Source organism: Pipistrellus kuhlii, unplaced genomic scaffold (genome assembly GCF_014108245.1).
Source record: "Pipistrellus kuhlii isolate mPipKuh1 unplaced genomic scaffold, mPipKuh1.p scaffold_m20_p_10, whole genome shotgun sequence".
Taxonomy (NCBI): domain Eukaryota; kingdom Metazoa; phylum Chordata; class Mammalia; order Chiroptera; family Vespertilionidae; genus Pipistrellus; species Pipistrellus kuhlii.
In genome coordinates this window covers 20187865-20210983 of record NW_023425405.1, presented here as the reverse complement: position 1 = coordinate 20210983, position 23119 = coordinate 20187865, and the positions used below count along the sequence as shown (strand labels likewise).

Below are 23119 nucleotides of genomic sequence, written 5' to 3'. Positions count from 1 at the left end.
AACTATAATAAAGGATTCTTTTTTCAGCATAAACATATAAGGTTGAAGATAACAGAAAGGAAATAATAGCAACAACATTTTATAAGCTAAAAAACAAATGGAGAAATAATCATGGACTTAGTAGACCCAAAAAAGCTAAATCATTACTTGGCCATGGAGAAATGAAAATAACCTGTTTTAACCACAGAATCCTCAAAAGTCTCAAGAGTTGGCAGTGCCAGATATTTCTGGAGGAGGGGGAGGACATAAATCAAAAGGCCTATCTGGAAAACTTCTCAAAATCTCACCTGCTTCATGCACTGGTTGACTGTCCCATTCCTGGTAGTAGACTGAAAGTTTATTCTCTAGAGAGAGAAAAACATATATCTCTGGACTGGGGATATGGACATGGGCACTTTATTAGAAATATGGCTATTTGCTGAACAATGAATAGGGAGTTCCTCAGCACTCTCTTTTCATTTGGTTTCCAGAATGCTAGCAGCTGAACTTTACCCTTCACACAAAACATTGGAAGAGTCTTCTGTGAAGAATCTTACCAACTGAGAGGAAAAACCCAAAAGTGGTGACTTCAAGAAGTCCACCTAGATCACTCACTGTACAAGGAAGGTCAAAAACAGCCCATCTATATGCTAAAGCCTTCATGCAGCTTTTTAGACCTTCACTCAGTCTGAAATTATCTCTGGCTCACCACAGACATCAGAGGGAAAGTCTGTGATGCCCATGAGAAAGACCAAACCAATGGGGGCAAAAGGGGAAGGCAACTAGGAATAAACAAACCATGCAAGGAATGAGGTACCCCGCCCCCCAGAAAACTGTCCATTTCCTCAGCTATAAAAGGAAGTTTTTCGATCCATAGAACAAGAACAGATGCTTTAAAGAAACTTTCTGATAACAATAAAAAATGTTTAAATGTTGATATTTACAGTATACTAGAAATGGCATCCTTCACAATTATTTATACTTAACTTTTAAATGTTTGGTTCCTCCTCCCCTGTCCTTCACCATCATTTCACAAAGTACATAGACTATTTAAATAGCCATTATTAATATACTTTAGCAAAGCCTTCGTTTCAAAAGTCTTCCCCCTGAATGTTTTCCAAGTGTTGTTGGTGATCTTTCAGACTACTTTACAAAATGTATTCTAAAGTGTTAGGGCATCCTATGTATATAATAAAGATGTAATATGCAAATTGACCATCACTCCAACACATGATGGCCACCCCCATGTGGTCAAAGATGGCTGCCACAAGATGGCTAGCAGAGGAGGACAGTTGTGGGTGATCAAGCCAGCAGGGGAGGGCAGTTAGGGGTGACCGGGCTGGCACAGGAGGGCAGTTGGGAGCGACAAGGCCTACAAGGGAGGACAGTTGAGGGGGCTCAGGCCTGCAGGGGAGGACAGTTGAGGGGACTCAAGCCTGCAGCAGAGAGCAGTTGGGGGGGACCAGGCCAGCAGGGGAGGGCAGTTAGGAGGGGATCAGGATGGCAAGGGAGGGCAGGTAGGGACAGTTGGATCAGCAGGGGAGGGTAGTTGGGGGTGACCAGGATGGCAAGGGAGGGAAGTTAGGGGTGACTGAGCCAGCAGGGGATGATAGTTGGGGGTGACCAGGCTGGCAAGGGTGGGCAGTTGGGGGTGACCAGGCATACAGGGGAGGACAATTAGGGATAATCAGGCTGGCAGGGAAGGGCAGTTAGGGTTGACCAAGCCAGCAGGGGAGGGCGATTAGGGGCAATCGGGCCGGCATGGGAGCAGTTAGGCGTCGATCAGGCTGGCAGGCAGAAGCGATTAGGGACAATCATGCAGGTAGGTAGGCAAACAGTTGGGAGCTGGCAGTCCTGGATTGTGAGAGGAATATCTCAGATTAGAGAGGGTGCAGGTTGGGCTGAGGGACAACACCCCAGTGCACGAATTTTGTGCACCGGGCTACTAGTCCTCATATATAATAAAAAGGCTAATGTGCAAATGACCGACTTGCAGAACAACCAGACACTATAATGCACACTGTCCACCAGGGGGCAACGCTCAATATAAGAGTTGCCCCCTGGTTATCAGTGCACTCCCAGGGGGAGTGATGCTCAGCCAGAAGCCAAGATCATGGCTGGTGAGCACAGCAACGGTGGCAGGAGCCTCTCCTGCTTCCACAGCAGTGCTAAAGACCCCACCCTGGGTGCACAAATGTCGTCCACCAGACCTCTAGTAAGTAGAATAAAGCATACTAACTCATTGTATAAAGAGTTGGGGTTGTAGTCAGTAGGAGAGTTAAATTATTGGGCCTCTCAAATGTGTCACCTTAATTGGATTACAGAATGTAAGCAGTGGGTGTGTGACTTTTTTCCTGTGTGGTTTTGCCTTATTTCCTCAATGAATGATGATTTCTGATTCCTAGGTTTACTTAAAGAGGGCAGAGCCATTCTAATAGTAGATCATTATAGACTTACTTTTAAGAATCAAGGTTCATAAAGTATGTTTATCAGCTTCTCACCTGATAGTTGTGGATTTAGCATATGGGCCAAGATTTTCAAGAATATTGTTACTAAAGAAATTTCAAGAATGTTCAAATTCATCATGTTATTTCTTTGCAGGACTTTTAATGTCAGTATAATATTTAAGGTATAATTTTTAATTTAGCTTTATTCAAAACTTTACTAAATGTTAAATGAAGAAGGCACAAAGGAAAGCTGTGGTCTGATGTTAAACTCACAGAAGTGTTATGTTCTGAATATAAAACAATTAAAAATATTTTGGGGAGAGAAACCAAGATTGCGGCCAAGGTAAACACCTGAAATTGCTGCCTCAAACAACCACTTCAAAACTACAACTAAAAGGCAAAGACATCATTCAGAACCACAGAAAGCATGGCTGAGTGGAACTTCCTCTCTGAAATCAATAAAAATATTTTTTAAAATAAATAAGTAAAATGTTGTACATGTACAAGAGGTGGTTGTAATTCTGTTTTCTTATAAAAGTTTTATAGTGTTTGCTTTTAGGTTTTGTTTCTAGGAGTTTTATGGTTTCAAGTCTTACATTCAAATGGTAGATGAAGATGAGAATTTCACTCTAGTGTGTGTTAATCAGATCAAATCTAGAGTATTGTATTTACTTTGGGGGTATTATATTATGCCCTAAAAAGAATGTTGGAAGGCTGGATTTTGGATAAGAGTTTGAAAGAAGCAGCATAGAGACAAATTTTACTAGATGATCCCAGCTTTAAGATTAAATGATTCTGTAGCTAGACATTATTTCTTCAAGGAAGGTGACGCCTAGGAGAAACCTATCAAGATAATGATACTCATTTAGTTTGTAGCATTTTTTTTTTAATTTCCTACTACTTTTGTAAAGCTATGTTTCTCATTACCATCTTGGAAAGGTAAGAAGGAGGTAATTTAATTACATTATGGATAGACTTGTGTATCAGCTGCAGCAAGTTCATTTTTTCTTGTTTCCTTTTTGCCCTCAACCAGTTATGTGTTATCTTTGTTATGACTGGTAGGGGCTTAGGAAGTTGTGTTCTAGTGTCAGTTTGTGTAGTAATTACTCTGGAACATTATATTATGTGGGAATTGAGGTACGATATTCATCCCATTTTTTCAGCTGGGGAATTTGAGTCCCTTTCTAATCTGCCATTATTATATAGACCTGGTTTTTTGTTCTTTTGCTGCTTTTGTTATAGAGATGTAACAGAAAGATTTATTAAATTAAATAAAAATTAAGAAAGCAGATTTTAGCCGAAACCGGTTTGGCTCAGTGGATAGGGCGTCGGCCTGCGGACTGAAAGGTCCCGGGTTCAATTCTGGTCAAGGGTATGTACCTTGGTTGCGGTCACATCCCAAGTAGGGGGTGTGCAAGAGGCAGCTGATTGATGATTCTCTCTCATTGATGTTTCTAACTCTCTATCCCTCTCTCTTCCTCTCTGTAAAAAATCAATAAAATATATATACTTTTTTAAATTAAAAAAAAAGCAGATTTTAAACAAGTTGCAGTTATATGCAACTTTGACCTATAATAGATTTATGCTCAACAGTTTCTACTAGGGCTATATTGCTAACTCAGCAATCATATTTATATCTTAATTACCAAATATTTTCTTGATCATAAATTTTCTCTCCTCAGCCCTCTAGTTATATTTTTATCTACTGTATTCTTACTATATTTCTTTGTATCAGATTTGTTGAAAAGATTGACACCATCCATCAAGAACACCTTTATCTTCCTTGTAACTTCATCATGCTGCCATGTTTTCTACCTATGAACCACACATCTTGTTGTTTTTAATTTCAAAGGAAACAGAACTTCTTTAGACACTTAACACCTTTCTGTGGCTAAACACCAGCCCTCTGAAGCACAGAGTTTCACCATGCACACTGTCTCATTTATCTCCCTTCTCCTAATGGAGAAAAAAAAAAAAAAATGCTTTCAATTGAGACCTATTTTTATTTGTTTTTTGTTAATCCTCACCTCAAAAAACTGTTTTTTGTTTTTTTTTAGAGAGGGGGAAAGACCGAAACATCGAAGTGAGAGAAACAAATCAGTTGGTTGCCTCCTGTTAGTTCCCTAATCAGAGCCCAGGTCAGGGATGAGCCAACAACCAAGGTTTGTGCCCTTTACTGGAATCAAACCCTGGGACCATTTAGTTCACAGGCCAATGTTCTATCCTCTGAGCCAAACCAGCTGGGGATTTCCATTGATTTTTAGAGAAAGTGGAAGGGAGGCGGAGAGACAGAGAGAAACATTCATGTGAGAGGCACATTAATTGGTTGCCTCCTGCACATGCCCCAACTGGGGCCAGAGCTTCATTCAAGGTACATGCCCTTGACCAGAATCAAACCTTCGACCCTTCAATCCATAGGCCGACACTCTATTCACTGAGCCAAACTGGCTAAGATGCCATATGTTTTTTTTCTTTCTGTGTCACTGCAGAACTTTGGGTTCAATTAAATTTTTGTGTTTGAAACCACACTGGACCTAAAAAGTCATGATGAAAAGATAATTTTAGATTGTGGTAAAAGCTCTGAAAGAAATAGTGTGAAGTCAGAGTAATTGGAGGAGGAGCTTGGGTTTTGAAATGAAAATTTTGTCTAAAAAAATATCAAAATCTTATTCTGTAAGAGGATGTGGAAGCTTAGATGAAAACATATAAATTATAAGCTTAATGATTTACAAACCTATTTTTAACAGTGATGTTATAATCTCATTTTAAAGCAAAACTTATTTCCTAATAGTCATTGTCAAATTTCAGAAGTCTCATATATTTGTTTTCTCCAGCTTTAAATGAAGAAAAATAACCTTGACTAGGACATTATATGCATCTCAATATAGTTGATTTAATTGATGTATTTTAAATGCTTTATGCCAGGCACTGTACTCAGCACTGGGGATAAACAGAAATAAACTAGGCCCAGCCCTTTTCCCTCAATGAACTTAACTAAAGCTATTATAGAGGAAGTTTGCTACACACTGATTTTAAGAGAGTATTCTAAGGACATATTAATACTACCTTTAAAAATGGTTTTATCAATCAAACTTTTAAACAGAAAGTGAACATAGGTGGAAAAATATTGAATCAGGCTGTTCCAATAATTTCTATATAACTGAACAGAGAAAGATCCCTTACAGTGAGTTATTCATAGAAAAGCGTTAGATTGTATATTCAATCTTAAAGGAGTGGTATGAATAGGTAGAGGATAGCACAAAACTAATTTGAGGGATGGGTATAGGAGGGGATATTTAAAGGACCTGGGTAAATAAACTTTACTGGAGTGAAAGGTTTGTATTGGGAAATAGTAAAAGGTAAAGCAAAATCTTTTAGTGGAAAACAAAATTTTGGCTGTACCATGTTAGTAATATGTTCCTCTAATCTTAAATTCATTTACAGTCTATTTTTTTATTTCATATGTAAAGGGGTTATCACATTGTACAGTTTAAGTTGTATCATGATTTAAACACTTCTTTATTTATACCCCTAAATATGTTCTATAAAATTTGAGGCCAGAGTACTTAGCCCTACTCAGGTTAAAATGATGTTTTGTTTTTCAGTTACTTACACGCCAAGTCAATCATCCACAGAGACCTCAAGAGTAATAGTATCCTTCCTGAAATTTGTCTGCGAAGTTTGAAAACATCCTGACTTTTTCTTCTGCATTTTATCTTCATATTATGTAAAAAAGTTTCATGCTAAGTTCAATGTATTGTAAAGAGAATTAATAAATGGGTTTGCATGGAAGTGTAGTAGAACAAGGTACTACAGCCTGCTTTTGGTTTGTGAACGATTGAGCATTACAACAAAAATCTATGAAATCTTTATGAAAGTAGGGCTCTTTTTGATTGCTTGCTTATGTTCTATCAGCACTGTAAAGCAAGTAGTTTGTAGTTATCTACTAGTTCCTTTTAGCACTCTGACCTTGCTCAGCAGTAGGTAAGATGTAGCTGAAGGCTCTAAGTTACGGATAATGTGAGGTGAGAAAAACATATTTTTCCTCTTTCATAAACTCAGGTTAAGATCCTGTCTACCAACCACCTTCATTCCAGTGAAGAGCCTTTACCATTCCCCAGCAGTGCCAAAAGGATATTTGGGCCTATATACTAAAACCTTGTGGGAAGTTTCAGGGTCTCATACACTTAGGAAAGCATCTCACCTTACTCTACCTCATTTCAAGCCTCCAAAACCTTAAAACCAGGTCATACAGGCAAATAGACCTAACTAATTTATAAAATACTACACCTTTTTTCAAAGAATTTCATATTGCAGAATCATAAGAATTAGATCTCTTACCTAAATTTCATAATGCTTGTTCTGATTGGAAAATGAGATCTATTGTTTTCCTTTACTTACTACACCACAGATATTTTTCTTCATGAAGACCTCACAGTAAAAATAGGTGACTTTGGTCTAGCCACAGTGAAATCTCGATGGAGTGGGTCCCATCAGTTTGAACAGTTGTCTGGATCCATTCTGTGGATGGTAAGAATTGAGGCCTTTTTACATTAATTTTTGGGACCCTGAGATGCTAATGAGTACTAGAAAGTCATTGAAGGTTTCAACTATAGTATTTTAATAGTTCCTAGTATTCACAAAAATCAACATCTTATTTTTTATGTAAATAAATTTTTATCTTTAAAAATAATATTATGAAACTAGTTTCAGTATCTTTCAAACAAAAATATGTTTTTTAAACACTTTATATTTTATTTTAAATTGTCTCTAAAATATTTTGTGTTCCAAATGTTCCTTGTTCCCAGTTTTGTTTTGTTTTAAAGTATGCAATTTAAGCATGTGTGACCTACAGCCATTATTAAGGTTTGTGAAGAGAACTACTCCTTTAAAGAGAGGCTGTTTGGCCAAAACCGGTTTGGCTCAGTGAATAGAGCGTCAGCCTGTGGACTGAGAGGTCAAAGGTTCGATTCCGGTCAAGGGCATGTACCTTAGTTGCTGGCACATCCCCTGTGGAGGGTGTGCAGGAGGCAGCTGATGGATGTTTCTAACTATCTACCTCCCTTCCTTTCAGTAAAAAAATCAATAAAATATATATTTTTTAAAATAAAGAGAGGCTCTTTGCCCTGGCCCATGTGATTCAGTTGGGCATCGTCCTGTGCACTGAAAGATTCCCAGTATGATTCCCAGTCAGGGCACATGCCCGAGTTGCAACTCAGTTCCCAGTAGGGGGCATACATGAGGGCTCTCACACCAGTGTTTCTCCCTTCCCCTCTACCTCTCGCTCAAAAAAAGTTGATTTAAAAAAAAATTTTTTTTAAGAAGAGGAGAGGCTATTTCACAGTCTTATTTAAGCCTAAATTGGAGTTACTTTATTTAGACTAGAAAGAACCATATAATTATGGAGCACCTGGAAGAGGAGAGAGAGAGAAAAAAAGAGAGGTTTTTAACACTGCCAGCTTTGTGCTGCCCTACATAGGTCTTTCTCTTTTTTTTTTTTTTTTTTTTTTTTTTTTTTTTCTTACATGTTTTTATTGATTTTTAGTGAGAAGAAGGGAAAAATCTATAACGGGAACATTATCAATTGGCTGCCTCCTGCATGCTCCCTACTAGGGTTTGAGCTGCAGCCCGGTCACATGCCCTGACCAGGAACCAAACCAGCAATCTCTTGGTTCCTGGGTCGATGCTCAACCACTGAGCTGAACCGGCTGGGTTCTTTTTTCTTTATTCCTATTTCTACTTTGTAGAAAAGAAGAAAGAGAACATATGAAAGAAAGGAACCCAGACTTCTGTGTAGTTATCTTTAGCAGGCTATGGAGATAGTCTAGGAATCATTCTCTAAGCAGTAATTCTCAAGAGGGTCCCCAAGACCCTTTTAAAAGTCACCAAGGTCATTCTTGTGTGAGCCCAGGTTATTCTTCATATTCCTCAGATGTTGACCAGAACAACATCACACCAGATTGAATGCAGAAGCAAAATAGATGACTCGAGCTGGCTACTGCTAAACCAGATAGTAAAAAAAAAACTGTAGGACTGTTCTCACTAAAATTTTTTGTTTTGGAAAATACAGTTACTTTTCATTAAAAATGTGTAATTTGTGTTAGCATCTACTTATTGCTGTTTTATTATTCAAATGAATTAATAAATATTTTAAATTTCTCAGTTTAGTTTTAGTATGAGTATTTATCCACAGGTATAATATATCAGCTCCTTGGGGGTTCTCAGTAATTTTCTTTTCTTTTTTTTTAAACATATTTTTATTGAATTCAGAGAGGAAAAGAGAAGGAGAGAGAGATAAAAACATCAATGATGAGAGAGTGTAATTGATTGGCTGCCTTCTATATGCCCCACACTGGGGATCAAGCCCACAACCCAGGCATGTGCCCTTGACTGGAATCGGACCAGGGACCCTTCAGTCTGCTGGCCGACACTCTTATCCACTGAGCCAAACCGGCTAGGGCCTCAGTAATTTTCAAGATTGAATGAGTACTGAGACCATAAAGTTTGAGAACTGCTGCTCTAAGCTGAATACAGGATGTCCCAAAACTATTAGTGCAGTTTTTAAATAACAGAGTGTGCACTCTGGGACACCCTACTGGAAACAGAAAAGCAGTGAGAGGCTTTCAGAGCCACATTTGCCTAAGTTCTTCGAGCTCTCTGTATAAGTCTCCAAGAAGGTAGGGTTCTGAATTAGTCCAAATAAGCCTAGGGTTAAATTGAGCTATAGTTTCTTGTAATAACTGAAATTAGGGCAAGCTATAAAGTGGAAGGGGAATTGAATTTAGAGGTAGGAGGTGTGTACTGTAATGTTCTGTGTGACTCTTATCTGCACTTTTCTGAACTGCCTCCAAGTCTCCATCTTTAATGCTGGACTGGACTAGTGCATTTCTAAAGCCATTTCTATTTCTAAGATTCAGTATTTAAAGCTGGGAAGAATTTTTCTTTAATATATGTTTAATTGTTTTAATACAAAATTATAAACAAGAGGCTAGTTAGTAATTATAATGCAAATCTCGGGCACTTTTAAGGTACACAACTTTTTAAAAAGATGGCAGTGTATCCAAGGAGGGTACAACAGATTTTTAAATACTGGAATTGCAAAATCATTAAAATTATAAAGAAATAATTGATACACATTTTAGAGGTGTGTTTATTTAAACTAGTGTGGGAGAGAGAGGCTTAGTCAAGAGTTTGGGTTTGTCTTTATTCAAAGACCTTAATGGATTATTATACATGAAGTTTTATATTTTGTTCTAGTTTCTTTTTTGTTGATACCTGGATAGATGAGTTCATCTTTTATTTCCCCAAACTGAGTTTGAAGATGAGAGACTAGCCAATAGTACATTTAATTGTTGAATAAATCTTTTCGGGTTGATATTGCCTTCAGAAACAAATTTAGAACATCCATAGGCTAGGAAAGAAAAGTTTGGTCAGAACCAAGGTTATATAGTGCTCTGATTTACAATAAGTCTCCTCAGCCTTGTTTTATTTATAGCTTAAAAGGGAAAGAAAACTTTGTAAAAAAAAAAATGTTTTGCAAATTAAAACACTAAATTAACAGGATTCATAATGCATAAATTGTAAATAGATGACATGCTACTTTTTATCAAGTCATCTACCAACAACAGTGAGGTTAAAACTAAATTTTAAAGGCAACTTTTCAATTGATTTATTACTCTGTTCCTCACAGAAATTGTGTTCTGGCTTTGAAAATTATGTCTATAGCCGAAACCGGTTTGACTCAGTGGATAGAGCGTCGGCCTGTGGACTGAAGGGTCCTAGGTTCGATTCAGGTCAAGGGCATGTCCCTTGGTTGCAGGCACATCCCCAGTAGGGGATGGTTCTCTCTCATAGATGTTTCTAACTCTCTGTCCTTCTCTCTTCCTCTCTGTAAAAAATCAATAAAATATATATATTTTTAATTATGTCTGTATCATAACCAGCCTCTCAGTTTTCTGGCTTGTTCATTACATCATGGTTGTATGTGGCTTATTTTGTACTGTAAAAGCAATATCAGTAAAGTGTAAGACAAAAACAAGTAGATACAACCCTCCCTTTACCCCCATCCTTTCACTCTTAATAGGATCTCCCTCCCACACATCTTCCCATCAGTGGTTCTCAACTTTGGTTGAGCATTAAAAACATCTGGGGAGCTTTAAAAACTAACCAATGTATCCCCAGATTCTAATGTTGTGTTCTTGGGCTGGAATATAGTCTGGACCTTGAGAGGGTTAAGGCTTCACAGGTGAGGCTCAGGGCCGTTATTCCCTGCCCTGTACCTTACTCTGACCAGGAACCAGGACTCTTGTCCCAGGTCTTTCAGCCTTTTTACAGTTAGTCCTGGTTTTGGTATCAAATTAATGTTTTCACAGAGTTTTTATTAATACCCTTCAATTTATTTGATTCCTTCCAAATGGAACAGTACAGAAGATTCAAGGTGAAATAACTGTTTAAAGCTAATATTTAATCAATCATTCGTTGTATTTCAAGTAAGTAGCCAATAAGAAATCTACCTGTAGAATACAGTGACCAAAACATACAAAAACGTATATAGCACATATGATTTGGTCTATTGTATATCTTTGCCCAAGAAGCAGCAGCAAAAAGATTTTTCATACTACCTTCTATTAAATCTACCCACTACCTATTGCTTTTGTTAATAAGGCATCTTTGGCATGCTTATACCATTTTTGGAGGTGGGAAAGGGGTTTGAGTTTATAAGTCTTGAAATTTTGCCATTGTTATCTGAGGTATTCTAGATGGGAATCATTTGTACCAACGGGAAAACTTAAAATTCTAAGGCAATTGCCATAGTGGTTGTGCTACTCCCAAACATCTTACAACCACAGGTATAGTATTTATTTGCTGAAACATGAATGGGAAGTAGGAACTAATTCTCGGTAGGTAAGTCAAGGGAAGAATTTAAATAGCAATGATGATATTTTGTGTAAAAAGAGGACAGCTGGTAAAATTATTAAAATATTAATAGTAATACAGATAGAATCTCAGCTAACACTGCCTCTTTTAGAGTTTACAGGGCATATTTTTACTCTTTCTTAATCAGTTATATTTCTTTGACCATTAGTAAGAAAATTAATTATATATTAGGTGGGTTATTTAATGATAAGAGCAATTTTCTGGGAATCATAATAGTTTGGTTTTTAGTCTTTATTCAGTTAAAGTAAAGAATAAACAACATTTTTCTATTTCTTTTCTAACAGGCACCAGAAGTAATCAGAATGCAAGACAAAAACCCTTATAGCTTTCAATCAGATGTATATGCATTTGGGATTGTTCTGTATGAATTGATGACTGGACAATTACCTTATTCAAACATCAACAACAGGGACCAGGTAAATGTTTATCATCTCGTGATGTATTTTACTATTTATATTAAGTTCCAATTCTAATTCATTGTAGAAAAGAAGTTTGATATCCTGGATACATATGAGGGATAGACCTCTGGGTCCTTGTCACCAGTTTAGATACCTTTTGAATACTTTTGATAGTAATAGCAGCATGTAAGGCCTTTCCTTGTAATATTCTTTATTTTTTTTCCTTTTTTTTTTTTTTTCATTAAATAGTATGTGTTTTAGTCAAGAGCTCAACTACCAATCTTTTTGGTGATAGCTCTCTCACTAAGAACTACCACTATCAATGCGAAGTCATAAAAGTAATCTAAGTTATCATGTACTTGATATATGCTCATTGAATTATCATATGGCCCTTACCTAATAGTAGTCTTAATTCTATATTTTGAAATATTTTTAATGACTATATTTCTACCCAAATCAACACAAAACTAATTTTTTAGTTGCTGTTTGGTCTTTTTAACTATTTCATATCTTTAGAATGTTGAAACTTATTTTGAGTATTAAAAAAAATCTATGGCCTAGCTTTTGATGATCTGATATTTTAAGCCTACATGAAACTTAAATTCATGATGGACCAAAATACTAGCTGAAGGATATAACTGAAATATATTACTTACTGTACTCGTGACAGATTCGCGATCCCTGAAATACTGATGACAGCAATTTGAGTAGCAAGATTGTTGTCTCTAATTAGCAAGCTTTGTGAGCTCTGTCTTTTACTCTCTCATTTCCTCAGTCAAATAACATAATCCCCATGCTATGTTCACTTTTCCTATGCAAAGTATTTTTCTAAAGGAATTATATGGGAATTACAGTTTAGTTTTTGTTGATTTACATAGATAACTACAAATAATAAAAATTTGTCAATGTAGATGACAGCCATTTACTAGTGAATATACTTATTTTAATAAAACAATAAAATTATATATGGAAACAAGTATTATTATCTCCAAAATATGGATAAAAGCATCCCAGAGTTTTTGGCATTTTAGGCACTTTGTCTTCCATGGGAGTATAATAAGTGATGTGGCAAGGACTTCCTTTCCTGAGAGAAATAAGTGAGTGACCAACAGAAGGGTAAGGCCTTTATTACTGTGTTTCCCCGAAAATAAGACATCATCCGAAAATAAGACCTAGCGCATGGAAAGATAAGACATCCCCTGAAAATAAGACCTAGCGCAACTTTGGGAGAAAAAAATTAATATAAGACACTGTCTTATTTTCAGGAAAACAGGGTAGTTAGCTCTTTCTGGTAGAATACTTAGAGGCTTATGGAATTTGCCAGTCTAAAACCAAGTTAAGTATTTGATAAAGAAAATGGAGGTAAAAGAACCATATACTGCCCTGGCTGCTATGGCTCAGTTGATTGTTACATTGTCCCATGCACCGAAGGGTTTAATTCAGGGCACATATCCAGGTTGTGGTTCAATCCCTGGTTGGTGACTAAATGATGTTTCTCCCTTTTTCCCTCTCCCTCTCTCTGTAAAACCAATAAAATAAAATAAAAATGCAAAAACTGTTAAGAGGGGGGAAAAAAAAAAAAAGGAGTGATATATTCTTCCCATTATCATTCTTCAGTATCATCTAGTTTGCTTTCTTCCAATGGCACTTTCTGTGAAACTCCCTCCTGAGTTGCTAATTTGAGTCATCCTCAATGAAGTGTAACCACAGTCATTGCTCACACCATCCCTTTGATTTGATTTTCTTTCCTTCTCTTATACTTTGATTTCCATGGCTCTCAGATTGACTTCTGCTTGAAAATCTAGGAATATTCTTTTTTCATGGTAGATGAGAAAGCTGCTTCTTTACAATAACAGAAACTACTTCCCCATGCTCTCACCTGTATAGTCAGAGATGATAGGTATAGTTTTAATGGCAGTAAATTCAAGGCAGGACTCTGGTAAAGTAGCATGATGTAATGGCAGACCCTGGATTCATAACCTGCATAACCTGGTCACATTACCTCTGTAGGTGTATGTTTTGTGTTTTGTTGTTTGTATGTTGTGTTTTGTTTTTGTTTTGTGTTTGTTTGTTGTTGTTTTTTTTTGGGGGGGGGTATTTGTTTGATTTCCAATTATAAAAATAAGAAATTTGACTAAAGAATTCCTTCCAGTTATGAAAATCAGGATCTTTCCTAAAACAGGTCTCTTAAGATCCTTAAGGGATGACCAGCCTATGTTACTTTGCAGAGTAGCATACCTTTTACTTTAGTTACCCTAATGCTGAAATCTGAGAAATTGCTTTGTCATTTTTTTCTTCTCTGTATGATTCCAGTTTGTTCTCTTATTACTGTATTCTTCCCTCTTTCAGTACAGCTTCTTACTAAATTGAGATTTACTAGTATAATGTGCTCATTAGCTAGGTATATTAACTGCCTACCTTCAGGGCTTTCTTTTCTTGGTGCAGAAGTGCCATGTCATGTTAGAAGAAAATAACATTGCATTTATCTGTTATTTCAAGTGTATTCCAGTTATTATTGCTGTTTAACAAACCACCCAAAACATAGTGGCTTAAGTAACTTAAGCATCTGCAATTTGGGCTGTTCTCATTGAGGAAGGTTTATCTGTTTCACGTGGTATTATCTGGGGTAGATTCAGTGAGGAAGAATCCGCTTCCAAAGTGGCTCATTCACAAACTTGACAAGGGGGCACTAGCTTTCAAGTGGAAGCCCAGCCAGAGTCCTCAGTTATTCTCCACCTGGGTCTTTATGTGAGGATTTTTTCATGGGAAACTTGGACTTTCTCATAGCCTGGTGGCTGAGTACTGAGCACAAGATCTCAAGAGACAGGAAATGATAAGTACTATTGTCTTATCAACATAAACATTATTTCAATAAAAAAATTTGATACTATATGCAAAGCACTGTGTGATATAGAGGGATATAGAGATGAATAAAACCCAGGCTGAGCTCTTAGTAGTTTACAGTTCTGTTGAGGCAGTGCAGGTGGGTGATACTGACGATAAACAGATGTATACAGAGGAGTGAATGAAGAGGTGGAGATGCCAGGAGTGCTGAGTGTGGATTGAGAATGAAAATAACCAGTCCCAGAATTTCAAACCAAGCCACTGATTTACTAGTGTGTGTGCCACTTGAATCTTCTATCCATGAATTACATCCAAGAAAGACTCTCTCTTAAGTTTAAATAATTACAAAGAATGTAATTGCTAGTGTATTATATTAACATTTCAAAATAAAGCCATTATAACCTTTTTTTAAAGTGCCCAATAAAACGTAAAAGCCATGCTGATTTGATGCCTACCATCACTTCTTTAAAAAATACTATTGTATATAAAAACTCTTCATTAATTTTTAGAAGTTTTACATGGCTCTTTTTTTTTTCCTTCTTTGAACCACTTGTATTACTACTTAAATTTAAAATTTAAAAATATGATTTTTATCAGCTCTGAATGCTATTTTTAAATTGTGACTTATTCCATTATTAATAACTATCAATGTATAAGTGATGGAAATAAGTTTTTATTATTTAAGAAACATTTAAGGTAAAATTTTATTGGAAATGTGTATCTTAATGAACAACATGGGGCTTTTTACAATTTATTTATGAATCTGTGGATAAATATAACTTTCACTAGAATGAGCTGGACTTAGCATCAGTCCTTTTCCTTGTTTTGTTTTTAAAGAAATAAGCACTGAGAAATATTGTTCAAATAAGTAAGAAGCTAAGAAAATCAGGAGTTTCATTATAATGTATGCTGAGTTCAGTGGTCCCCAAACCACTGTCACATTCAGTAATTCATTAAGTCTCACAGAACTCACTGAAAGTTGTTAATTGTCACAGATAGTTTGTTGCAAGAAAAGGAAACAAATTAAAATCCGTCCAGGGAAAGTGCACCTAGGGCAGCATTAAGAGGTTCCAGTTGTCCTCTCCCAGGGGGATTGTGGACAACACTACTCCTGGCAACAATGTGTGACAACACGCATGAAGTATTGCCAAACAGAGACTCACTCGAGCTTTGCAATTCAGAGTTGTTATTGGGGCTTAGTCACGTAGATATGCTTAATCACTGCCGTGGCCAACCATAGCTTTAGAGGGCAAGCTGATACCACTAGAGTCTAAGCCCCCTCTATAAATCACATTCATAGCATAGACTCTCTGACACTTCCCAGGCCCCAGGTAAACAAAGACACTCTTATCAGGCACAAGAGGCTAGGGATTACCTCCCAGGAGCCAGAGAAAGGCCGGCCCTCCACGTAGGCAAGATTATTCTTTACCATACACCATTCCACTAAGTTATTTGAATTCATTTCTTGAACATACCAAAAATTACATAATAACTGGTCATTAATAGTTATTTTAATAGTCAGCTGACAATTCAATTAATTTTATTGAAAACAAAGAATTGAAAACCAACTGCCTTGTAAAGGGAGTGTTGCCCATTGAAAGTGTCCTTTTGGTACTCTTGCAGTTTTACACCCTGTAGCGCTTTGCACTATAGTGAAATTCCATACTGGTAAAAGGTAACTTGTAAAGTGGGAAAAGAATAAGCTTTATACTTTCATTTTAGTGGTACTTAGCCAAATCAGCTTATAGTTAATAAGGGTCATTACATCACCAAACAGGGAATAACATAAAGTAGGATATCAATCTTGGCTTTCTTAAAATTATCAGCTCTGCCCTGTAACAAGGCGCTCTCTACCTCAGCCTCTAGTCTGGCCCTATTGGACCAGTTCCCTCTAAGAGTAAAACCCCTCTTTCCTCCCTAAGTCACAAGACTCCTAACAGCTGTCTCCGTCCACCTTCAAAAGAGTCCAAATTAAGAAATTAGAAAAATTACAAATATCCGCAAAGGGAAGGCAGATCTTTTTACTTTTTAAACAGAACTTAGTTCTTTCTGGAGGAGTCTCTGGTTCTCAGATTTATATAACTGTAAATGCCCCATTAGAGTTTCCTCACCAAAAGAATTTAAAATGCTGATGTAAAAACTAAAAAGTTAACTTTGTTGGTTCCTGCTACATATATATAAAGGGCTTAGTATGATGCCCAATAAATTACTTAAGTAGAAAAGAGGCATAATCTGTTCTGTGTTTAAGAATGATGATTCTACCAGTGGAAAATAGATTAGATAAGGCAACTGGAGCCTGGGAGCAATTAGGAAATCTTAACAGTAGTGCAGGAGTCATGAAGATTTCAGTTTGCAGCCCTTGAAGTATTGGCTCCCAGTTATATGTAGGCATCAGAGTATTAGCATTATGTTATTAAATTTTTTTATGGAAGTGTAATTTGCAGACAGAAAAGTACACATCTTACGTGCATAGCTTGTTGAATTTTCAATCTTTATCCTTTTTTCAACTAATCTACAAGTTTTATAATTTGCCTTTTTTTTCTTCCCAGATAATTTTTATGGTGGGACGAGGATATCTATCTCCAGATCTCAGTAAGGTACGAAGTAACTGTCCAAAAGCCATGAAGAGATTAATGGCAGAGTGCCTAAAAAAGAAACGAGACGAGAGACCACTCTTTCCCCAAGTAAGAGAAAACTTTATGTTACCTAATATTCAAATGCAGGTTTTTTCAGCACTTATTAGAGCACACAGTTTATATTTCATGGGTTTGGATCCCATATGATTATGTACAGACTCCAAATAAGTAAACACAGAGTTGATTTCATAAAGGTTGAACAGTGGCACACCTAAAAACTTGGGATCCCAGTTCACACTATTCAGAAAGACTTGGCTTTTTCCTAACCATTATAAAATGATTTGGGCCGAAAACGGTTTGGCTCAGTGGTAGAGCATCGGTCTGCAGACTGAAAGGTCCCAGGTTCGATTCCGGTCAAGGGCATGTACATTGGTTGCAGGCACATCCCCAGTAGGGGGTGTGCAAGAGGCAGCTCGTCGATGTTTCTCTCTCATCGACATTTCTAGCTCTCTATTTCTCTCCCTTCCTCTCTGTAAAAAATCAATAAAATATATTTAAAAAAAAAAAAAGAATTAAAAAAAATAAAAATAAAAATGATTTCGTCTCATAACCCTTTTACACACTTTAAAATGATTAAAGACCCCCCAAAGAGATTTTTGTATAGTAATTACAATTTTAGAATTTAAAACTGTGTTTTCAACTAAGTTTTTAAAATATTTATAAATTTATTTAAACAATGTTTTTATGAAAAATAATTGTTTTCATAAACAAACAAAAAAATGAGTGAGAAAAGTAACATTGTTTTACATTTTTTACAAATCTGCAAAACAAAAAGAGAACCCTACCCAGTTTGGCTCAGTGGATAGAGCGTAGGCCTGCAGACTGAAAGGTGCCAAGTTCGATTCCGGTCAAGGGCATGAACCTTGTTGAGGGCACATCCCAGTAGAGGGTGTGCAGGAGGCAGCTGATCGATGTTTCATTTTTCCCCTCCCCCCTTTCTCATTCTCTCTTTCGCCTTCTTTCCTCCCTTTACCCTCCCTGCCTTCCACTCTCTCTGAAAATCAATGAGAAAAGTATCCTCAGGTGAGGATTAGTAAAAAATAAAACAATGACAGTAACAAAGGCAAGTAATGTCTTGGTTTATGATGAAAATTGTTTTTCCACAGACCACACTTTGAGAATTGCTGCTTTAATTTTTTTTATGGCAAAATAAACATTCCAAACTTCCCTTTAATACTAGGCCTTTTTGAGGGCCATTTCCACCTGAGGCTAAAGGAAATGGCATCTGTCAGCACTGGCTGCCTTTTTCTGATTTTTGGAAATTTTCCATTGCTTTTTACCTGTTTATGTTGTAAGGCTAAAGCCCTTAAGTTAATGATCTTTCAGTAAGCCTCACAAACTGGAACTTAATTACCTGAATAAGCTTAGAAAGTTAGTTATAGTAGATATTGTGACTTAGCATCCCACTGGCAGTGTTTTATCATGCTTAGGAAGTTCCTGGCAACACTGTATAAATGTGTCAATCAACACAGTTTTCAAGTGGAAGTGCTGATTCCCAGTTACTCAGCTCCCATAATTACTGATTACTGAGTTGGTCCTTTCTAAACCTATGCCTTTGAATATCTACCCCTAACTGAGTTTCTTAGACAAAGGCCACTGTTACAGGAATGAGTGAATCTTTTATCCCCATCTCAAGAATTAGAGATATAATTTATGGTTTTATCAAATCTCTCAGGAGCCATCTCAGAGCAGGGAGGGGATGCTAACTGGTTGGCTGGATAGATACACGTTTTACAAATTGGAATTCTAAATTACTCTTCTTTTGAGGAAGAGGTGTGTGTGTGTGTGTGTGTGTGTGTGTGTGTTTACCCAGAAAATCACTGCTTTAAGAATATCAAAGGAAAGTCCATATTGTTGGCCAGTGTCAGCAGGAGCCCACACCATCTTCTTTTCACATCCCAGGTGCTAGGGTTTGCTATTTAACACGATTGATGTACGTTCATAATGCAAATTATATACGTAGGCCCACTTTTTAAAAAAAGTATTTAAAGTATTAAGATGTCTGTATCCTAATGTAAATAACATTTCATTATTTTCATGGTATCAGAAAATGAAATGCATCCATTGATTTTCCAAACTTTTGAAGCGCCTTTTAACTAATATTTTTTAGTTTTCATTAGAGGATCTCTTTTCACACTATACACAAACATAAATTTCAAGTAGCTAAAGATTTACATGTTGCCGAAACCGGTTTGGCTCAGTGGATAGAGTGTCGCCTGCGGACTGAAAGGTCCCAGGTTCTATTCCGGTCAAGGGCATGTACATTGGTTGCGGGCACATCCCCAGTAGGGGGTGTGCAAGAAGCAGCTGGTCAATGTTTCTCTCTCATCGATGTTTCTAGCTCTCTATCCCTTCCTCTCTGTAAAAAATCAATAAAATATATTTTTTTAAAAAGATTTACATGTTAAAAACAAAACTATAAACAAATGAAATCATTTTTATAACCTTGAGGTAGTAGGAAAGGCTTTCCTAAGTAAGAGATAACATCCAGAAGTTATAAAAAGGAAAAGATTAGCTGAAACCAGTTTGGCTCAGTGGATAAAACATCAATCTGCGGACTGAAAGGTCTCAGGTTCGATTCTGGTCAAGGGCAAGTACCTTGGTTGTGGGCACATCCCCAGTGGGGGGTGTGCAGGAGGCAGCTGATCAATGTTTCTCTATCATCGATGTTTCTAACTCTCTATCCCTCTTTCTTCCTCTCTGTAAAAAAATCAATAATATATATATTTTTTTTAAAGATATATTTAAAAAATAATAAAGGAAAAGATTAGCAGGTATGACTCCATTAAAAGATTTTAAACTTTTATGTAGTAAAAATAATATTGAAAGATAAACACGGAGAAAAATAATTATATCATGTATAGCAAAGATTAAATATTTATAGTATACAAATGTTTTCTTTAAATCAATAAATAAAAGATAATCAATAGAAAATAAGCAGAGGGCTCTCTCTCCACCATCGAGGTGCGTGCGTTCATTTCTCCATCATGTCTTCCCACAAGAATCAAGAGGTTCCTGGCCAAGAAACAAAAGCAGAATCGGCCCATTCCCCAATGGATTCGGATGAAAACTGGTAATAAAATCAGGGAGAAACATCAATCAGTTGAACCCACAACCTTTGGTGCATGGGACAGTCCAATGAGAGCCTGTACACAGCTACATTTTTTAAAAAATATATATTTTATTGATTTTTCACTGAGAGGAAGGGAGAGAGATAGAGAGCTAGAAACATCGATGAGAGAGAAACATCGACCAGCTGCCTCTTGCACACCCCCTACCGGGGATGTGCCGGAAACCAACATACATACCCCTGACCGGAATCAAACCTGGGACCTTTCAGTCCGCAGACCGACACTCTACCACTGAGCCAAACCGGTTTCGGCCACAGCTACATTTTTAATTGTAATAAATAGCTAACATGGCTAGTTGCTTTTATACTTTCTGTTATGAGGAGAGCATTTTTTTTTTATTGATTAAGGTATTACAAATGTGTCCTTATCCCCCCATTGTCCCCTCTTTCCCCCAGTCCTGCCCTCATATTTTTTATATCCTTGTGCTTGAGGATAGCACATTCTATTTAAAATGAATAGCATCTTTATATGCTCTTCCTCAATACAAATAGGCATCATCTGAACCAGAGATTGACAAACTAGTCTACTGCCTGATTTTGTAAGGCCTATGAACTAGATTTCTGCAATTTTAAATGGTTGAAAATATATTTTGACACTAAAGAAATTAAAATTTATTGGACATTTGCATACTGGGCACTATTCTAATCACTTGGGATTAATTAATCAGTTGGATTAGTCTAATATGCAAATGGCTAATAATAGGCCATTATGCAAGCCATGTCAAATGTCTGGAAAAGGTGGGAAGTAACAAGTGTCCTCAGAACCTTTGGAATTAGGGTGGAACTGCATCAAGGGAATTGGGGGGGAGGGATTCTTTGGGTCAATCTCAGCTGGAAGAAGGACTCATTCACATTTCCCTGAGGTCCAGAGGTGGCAGCTAATTTCAACAGATACTATCCCATCATACCTTAGTGTTCTTTTTGTTTTCTTTCCTTAAATTACTGGAATGTGGTTTTTCTTAATTTGAACTTGACTTTTAAACACTATATAATGATGTATCTCAGTTTTAAGGCTGCAAGATTAAATAAGAGAATTTAGTTGTCTACTTTTAAGCCAGATATTAAAGAGATCTGCAAAAATGTAAAATAGCACTAATGTCATTAAAAACTAATTTTTTAATGTGATATTTTTGAAGGACAAATTTTTGAAGCAATTCTTTACTCAAATGTATCCTATTAAAAGAGTTAAATTAAAAAAAAAAAAAGCGGAGGATATGAATTGACAATTCACAAAAGAAATACAAGTGGTAAATGAATTTAGGACTAAATGTTAAGAGGTCAGTGATAGCCGAAACCGGTTTGGCTCAGTGGATAGAGCGTCGGCCTGAGGACTGAAAGGTCCTGGGTTCGATTCTGGTCAAGGGCATGTACCTTGGTTGCAGGCACATCCCCAGTAGGGGGTGTGCAAGAGGCAGCTGATTGATGACTCTTTCTCATCGATGTTTCTAACTCTCTATCCCTCTCTCTTCCTCTCTGTAAAAATTCAATAAAAATATATTTTCAAAAGAAAAAGAGGTCAGTGATAGTTATTAAAATGCAGAGTAATACAATAGTGAAATCAGTTTTTTATTTTTGCCCCTGGATTGCAATAGGCAGCATGGGGCACAGTGTTGGGAAGGGGGAAGAGCCTTCCTTTTAAACTTAACAGTATTGGTGGCCTGTAAATTGGTTAGGTCTTTTGATTGGACTTGGTAAAAGTCATAAGCTTAAATTACATATACCCTTTGCTCTGATAATTCCACTCCTAAAAATGTGTACTACAGAACCTGCTTCCACAAGTATTCAGATATGTACAAGAATGTTTATGCAGTGTAAAAGGAAAAAGTAAAGACATGAAGGCCAAGGTAGGCTCTGCAGATGGCATACATATCAATAAGGGAACAAGCAACACAGGAAAATGTGTGAGACGTAAATGCTGTTGAGTGTGAGGGTGGGCTCTGTTTTAATATGTGCATGTTCATGCATAAGAAAGGTCCTGAAGAAAGTATAGACTCTTTAGCAGTGGTTACCCTGGGAGGTAAGATTTATGCTTTTCCATATTATCTGAATTTTTATTTGTGTGATATGCTTGTAATTTTTTAAATATATTTTTATTGACTTCAGAGAGGAACGGAGAGTGAGAAAGAAAGAAACATTGATGATGAGAGAGAATCATTGATTGGCTGCCTCCTGCACACTCTCTCCGCAGGCCGACACTCTGTCCACTGAGCCAAACAAACCAGGGCGATATGCTTATAATTTTTTAAAAATTTATAACATTGCTTATTTCTTACCTTTATGCTAACCATTATAAAGATTATAGTTTAACTAGAGGCCCAGTGCACGAAATTCATACACGGTGCCGTGGGGGAGGGGGTGTCCCTCAGCCTAGCCTGCACCCTCTCCAATCTGGGACCCCTGGAGGGATCAGACCTAAACAGGCAGTCAGACATCCCTCTCACAATCCAGGACTGCTGGCTTGCCTGCCTTCCTGATTGCCCCTAACCACTTTTACCTGCTAGCCTGATCACCCCCTAACCACTCCCCTGACAGCCTGATTGATGCTTAACTGCTCCCCTGCCAGCCTGATTGCCCCTAACTGCCCTCCCCTACAAGGTTCTCAATCTGTGGGTCACAATCCACATGTTGAGAAAGGCTAGCAGGGTCGCCTAAGACCATCGGAAAACACATATATTTACATTATGTTTCATAACAGTAACAAAGTTACAGTTATGAAGTAGCAATGAATTAATTTTAATGGTTGGGGGT

At 37.0% G+C, this 23119-nt stretch overlaps 1 protein-coding gene and 1 long non-coding RNA gene across 10 annotated transcripts in view; both read left to right on the top strand.

Moving 5' to 3' along the window:
• Positions 1-23119, top strand: part of BRAF (B-Raf proto-oncogene, serine/threonine kinase) — a 124352-nt gene that overhangs the window by 86275 nt on the left and 14958 nt on the right. For all 9 annotated transcript variants that reach the window (XM_045577525.1, XM_045577529.1, XM_045577522.1 and 6 more), the window contains 4 exons: positions 6032-6078; positions 6838-6956; positions 11648-11779; positions 17155-17289. In XM_045577525.1, the coding sequence (XP_045433481.1) occupies positions 6032-6078; positions 6838-6956; positions 11648-11779; positions 17155-17289 (433 nt within the window). The remainder of the gene's footprint in view (positions 1-6031; positions 6079-6837; positions 6957-11647; positions 11780-17154; positions 17290-23119) is intronic.
• Positions 21570-22264, top strand: LOC118713936. The gene is made up of 2 exons (XR_004986448.1): positions 21570-21648; positions 21887-22264. It is a non-coding gene; the product is annotated as an uncharacterized LOC118713936 (long non-coding RNA).